This window comes from Lycium ferocissimum, chromosome 9 (assembly GCF_029784015.1).
Source record: "Lycium ferocissimum isolate CSIRO_LF1 chromosome 9, AGI_CSIRO_Lferr_CH_V1, whole genome shotgun sequence".
Taxonomy (NCBI): Eukaryota; Viridiplantae; Streptophyta; class Magnoliopsida; order Solanales; family Solanaceae; genus Lycium; species Lycium ferocissimum.
The window spans coordinates 29,462,201-29,467,416 of record NC_081350.1 but is presented as its reverse complement, the minus strand read 5'-3'; the positions used below and the strand labels follow the sequence as shown (position 1 = coordinate 29,467,416).

Below are 5,216 nucleotides of genomic sequence, written 5' to 3'. Positions count from 1 at the left end.
TAATTGAAATAAATCAGCAGCCACATCTATAAAAGCAGCATATCACATGAGTGACATGTAACAAATTTCAGTTCAATAAGCAAAGCTAGAGAGAATTAATTTACAGCAAAGAATGGAGGCTGTTAGCTCAAGCCAGCAATCACTCAGGTTAGCAAATATACTCTAAGTGGGCGTTTGGCCATAAAAATTATTCACTTTCTTTCGGAAAAATTTTTCACTGTTTTTTACTTTTAGCGTTTGGCTATAAAAATGATTCACTTTTTTTCGGAGTTGTATTCTGGAATACTAAAAACAAGAAAAACTTATTTTTCAAAAATTTTCAACTTTTTTCACTTTTTTACACTACATTTCGCCAAAAATTACAATTTCAAAAACTATGGCCAAACACAACTCCAACTCCAACTTCAAAAATTCCAAAAAAAGTAAAAAAGTTTTTGATATTTATGGCCAAACGGGCCCTAAATCTCCATAACAACTTGTTAAATTTCATCTATATTTCTAATAAATTTTAGTTAGCTGACAATTGATCTGAAGAATTTCAAAAAGTAGTGTATGAAGAATTGTTTAGTACAGTATCTATCAAATATATTAATGAACTGCTGTGTGTAGATGCTGTTTCACAGTGGACGATGGGAAAGTAGAGTGCAAGTGTGCAGAAGGATGGTCTTGCTCTGTCACTAAAACAGATAGTTCCAAAGCTGGCAAGCCCTTCTGTCAATGTTCCAGCGGCATCACTTGTACCCGCCTGTATGTACTCAAATTCCATCATACTCATCTATACACACAATACAAGAAAAAATATATTTGGCAATAAAATAAGATTGATTATTGTTATAAAAAATACTTTTGACAATAATTTTTTTTTTGTTACATAGAGTTTTTTCAACTGCTGTTATTGCAATAACGTGCAATAATATTTTTTTTTTGTTGCCAAAAATACTTTTTGCTGCCAAAAATACTTTTTGCAACAATAATTAATACAATGGTAACAAAATTAAATTGCTTGGCAATAAAAAAGTTCATTTGCTAACAATAAAATAAAGTTATTGCTAAATATTAAATTTTTTATTGCCATTTTTATACTTTTCTTGTAGTGACATAGTAATATATGCTGACATCATAAAGAATTCTTACAAATATATGCTGACATCATAAAGAATTCTTACATTATCAGTACAATTTACTCAGTTAGGGGTCGTTTGGTGCATGGTATAGGCTGGGATATCCCAACACTAATTTTTTGTAGCGTGTTTGATAGGAGGTCTAAATTTATCTCAGGATAAATTTATACCTCCGACCAAACACGTTACAAAATGAAGCCTTATCCTAAGAGTGGGATATCTCACCTTATCCCACTTATCCTGGGATTATTTTATCTCATCTCCCAGATGGGATAAAATAATTTCAAAAAGTGGGATAAATTAATCCCGGGATAATTTTGGCTAACTACCAAACGACCACTTATGGTATGTTATTGCACTATTTTCTAGGTTGGGTTTAAGTTATATGTACTGATGGTACAAAAAGATATTTACACAATTGGGTCAATTATTGAATAATTACAAGTAACTCTCTTGATAAACGTTAACTAGTAACACGGTAAAAACAGTAACAAACCACCTATCACAAGATAGAATTCGCATAGTCTAAATTTTTTTTACACTACTATTAGTGTACATAACTCCAAATGGTTATAATAGTAGATCAGTAGGTATTCAATTTTCCAAGTTATCATATCTAGCAGCAACAACAGCATACCCAGTAAAATTTCATAATGTGGGGTCTAGATAGAGTAACGTGTACGCAGATCTTACCCTATTTCGGAAGATAGAGAGGCTGTTTCAAGTTATCATATCTGGCATGATACGAATAGTTTATTATAAGTCAACTTTAACCTGATAATATAAATATTGAATTATTTACACTGCTGAATAGAAGAGAACTAATGCTTGCATATCTCTAATTTGTTAAAAAGGGAAGAATCTGATCCAGAGGCACAGAAAGCACTAGAGGGATCAGATGGTTGCAAGGTGATCTGCAAGACAGATGCAGGGTATACTTGTAAAATCAGCAAGGCAGGGGAAGTAACAGCCGAGTGTGGAGAAGGTTGCCTCTGCATCGTTGATGAAACTGGCAATATTAAATGCATAACCAAAGCAGCAGAAACTTCTTGCTGCACCTGAAACTTCTTGCTGCACCTCTGGTTATTTTGTAACTAATAATTAAGACTATGTTACTTCATGAACTAATAAGACCAGCAGCTATAGCTTGCATAAATGATGTTGTATTATTGGTGCTTGAGATTTGAGAAGATATACCCTAGCTTTGTGTATCTCGAAGTATGTGATCGTTTGTGTGTCTCCAGTTTGGTTAATCGAATAAATGAATTTCTGTTTGTTTAAATGACTCCAGTATGTAAAGAAGATTTAGCCTTTTGAGTCTTCTATGCACTAATCACAGTATTCAGCTCTATTTTCTGCTAGTTAACATGTCGACCTACAACAATAAGTAATTGACCAATGACCATAATCCATCAACAAGGGTTATGATGTGGGATGGATATGGTTTTGAGTTCGAGCCCTGAGTATGGAAAAAATCATGTTAGGGAGCGTTTCCTCCTTTTTTTTTTTTTTTTTTTGGTTTTCTTTTTTATGACATGAAAACCCGCAGTCGCTACCCTTCGGGTGCTCCTCCATTAAATGGGTCTTATACGGTACAAATCTGGAGTAATTGGAAACTCAATACAGTACACTGAATGGGAAATAAAAGAAAAATGAACTATCTAGAATTCTTAATTTGGTAATGTAAAAATGCAGAAAATAACTTGCTATAATCGATTGGATTATGATAATTACCTTTCTCCTTGAGTGCACAAGCGGGATCTAGGAACAATTCAAGATCTGTAATATATATGTCACACAGACCCCAGCTTTTTACTAGTATTTTCTTTTCCTCTTCACTTTGTCGTTCATTAATAGGCAAAAGAGATCACTTTCACTTTGGGTAATTGAACATGAAAACATACATGAGCTGAAGTGGCGAAATCAAGAATTTCATTAAGGGTATTCAAAGGTAATCTTTAATGTATATGTATAAACAAAAAATTCAACTTATATACGTTAGTATATTCAACTCGAGCAGAGATTTCCACCGGTTTATAGAGTAAATCAAGCCAACTATGCACCTTGCAATCTTTGAAACCCAAAAAGACCTTTGATTTGTCACCTCTTTTGACCAAACACTAATTTAACACAAATCCTAACAAAGTTGTATGTTATAAAATAATAAACTTACTCATTAATGCAGCTATATATGTGTAGATTTGTCATGTAGTCATGTCCTAATGCTTAAACAGGGCTAGAGTATGGCGTGTGGTTAACATAGACCGTAGTGTAATAATGTGGGCAATTCGCAGTTATGCCCTTATTTTGGGTGGTCTTTAATTTTGTCCATCAAAATGAAAGTATTTAACTTTTGTCCTTCACTTAAAACTTCAGGGTTTCGAATTCGAACTCCTGCTCAATCGAAAATTTTAAAAAAAATCGGACAACCTCTGCACCATCGAGCATGGTTTGCCTGCAAAACTTTACCTTAAGGCAGAGTTTGCAGGCAAATTATGCCTGATGGGGCAAAGTTGCCTGCAAAACTCTACCTTAAGGCAGAGTTTGCAATGGGGCAGAGTTTGCCTGCAAACTATGTCTTAAGGTAGAGTTTTTCAGGCAAACTATGCCTTAGCAAAGGCAGAGTTTCGCAGTCAAAACTCTATCTTGCGAATCCAAGTTCTATCTAGCGAATTTTTTATTTTATTTTTTGACTGAACTGGAGTTCGAATCCAGAACCTAAGAGTTTTAGGTGAAGCGCAAAAATTAAAGACCAGCAATTTGAGGGACAAAAATTAAAGACCGGTGCATTTGAAGGGCACTCCGCACAAAAAAAAAAAATGTAATAATGTTCATTTTTTATTAACTCGGTTTTCTTCCAAAGCCTCACACCAATTTTGTTTTCTTATCAATTTGCACACCCAACATAAAATTTGGTGAGAATAACTAGCACGAACAAAGGTACTGGTAATTCCTTGGGCTTACCACCATAAGTATACCTTTGACTATGGGACAACTATGTATATATACATCTTAAGGATAAATATTTACGAAACGTGATGATAGTTTGATATTTACAAAACATAGCATTACAAATCCTATACAAAACATGCTTTTAAAAAATATATATATTTTTTAAAAAATTATTTTTTATTTTTTTTAAAATATTTATTTCGCTCTAAAATTTATGTGTGAAATGTGTATATCTCGCTCAAGACTTAAAAAGTTCGCTCAAAATTTAGTGTATGAAAAATGTATGAAATGTGTATATCTCGTTCAAGGCTTAAAAAATCCGCTCAAAATTGTGTGTATGAAATTTGTATCTCGCTCAAGTCTTAAAATTTCGCTCACATTTTCGTGTATAAAGTTCATGTTAGATTTCTATAAAATTAATACAACTACAACAACATTGTAAACAACTTTGATACAACATTCAAGACTTAAAATAATCACACAAATTTTTGTGTATGAACTGTGTATATCTTGCTCAAGGCTTAAAAAGTTCGCTCAAATTTTATGTATAAAGAACGTATGAAATGTGTATATCTCGATCAAGGCTTAAACATTAAGCTCAAAATTTTATGCATGAGAATGGTATGAAATGTGTATATCTCGCTTAAGACTTAGAATTTCATTCACATTTTTCGTATATAAAGTTCATATTAGGTTTCTGGAAAATTAATACAACTACAACAACATTGTAACAACTTTCATACAATATTCAAGGCTTAAAGTTTTCGCTCACAATTTTGTGTATGAAAATTATATTAAAAATTTCGTTCACGCATACACATTTCACACATTTTTCATACAGCTTTCATACATAAAAATTTGAGGTAGTTTTTTAAGACTTTGAGCCAAAAAAAAAAAAAATTAATTAAAATATTTTTTTAAAAAAAATCCAAAATAAAATAAAAACGAAAAACATATGAAAATCCGTCATGTTTCGTAAAATATCGTAATATTTTGTAAATAAGAAAAACTATCGTCACGTTTCGTAAATATTTCTATATATATATATATATATATATATATATATATATATATATATATATATATATATATATATATATATATATATATATATATATATATATATAATTTTCCTTAGATTAT

General features: G+C 31.6%; 1 protein-coding gene across 1 annotated transcript; it reads left to right on the top strand.

Moving 5' to 3' along the window:
- On the top strand, positions 1-2,403 carry LOC132030198 (uncharacterized). Its single transcript, XM_059419722.1, has 3 exons — positions 1-147; positions 610-747; positions 1,976-2,403. Exons 1-3 carry the CDS (start codon positions 113-115, stop codon positions 2,181-2,183), a joined length of 381 nt encoding a protein of 126 aa, XP_059275705.1. The 5' UTR covers positions 1-112; the 3' UTR covers positions 2,184-2,403.
- The last annotated feature ends 2,813 nt before the right edge of the window (positions 2,404-5,216 follow it).

Excerpts from the sequence above, each read along its gene's own strand:
- LOC132030198 (XM_059419722.1), top strand. The coding sequence starts at position 113 with ATGGAGGCTGTTAGCTCAAGCCAGCAATCACTCAG. Across the intron at positions 148-609 it reads TCAAGCCAGCAATCACTCAG|ATGCTGTTTCACAGTGGACG; the intron begins GTTAGCAAATAT and ends TGCTGTGTGTAG. Across the intron at positions 748-1,975 it reads GGCATCACTTGTACCCGCCT|GGAAGAATCTGATCCAGAGG; the intron begins GTATGTACTCAA and ends TTTGTTAAAAAG.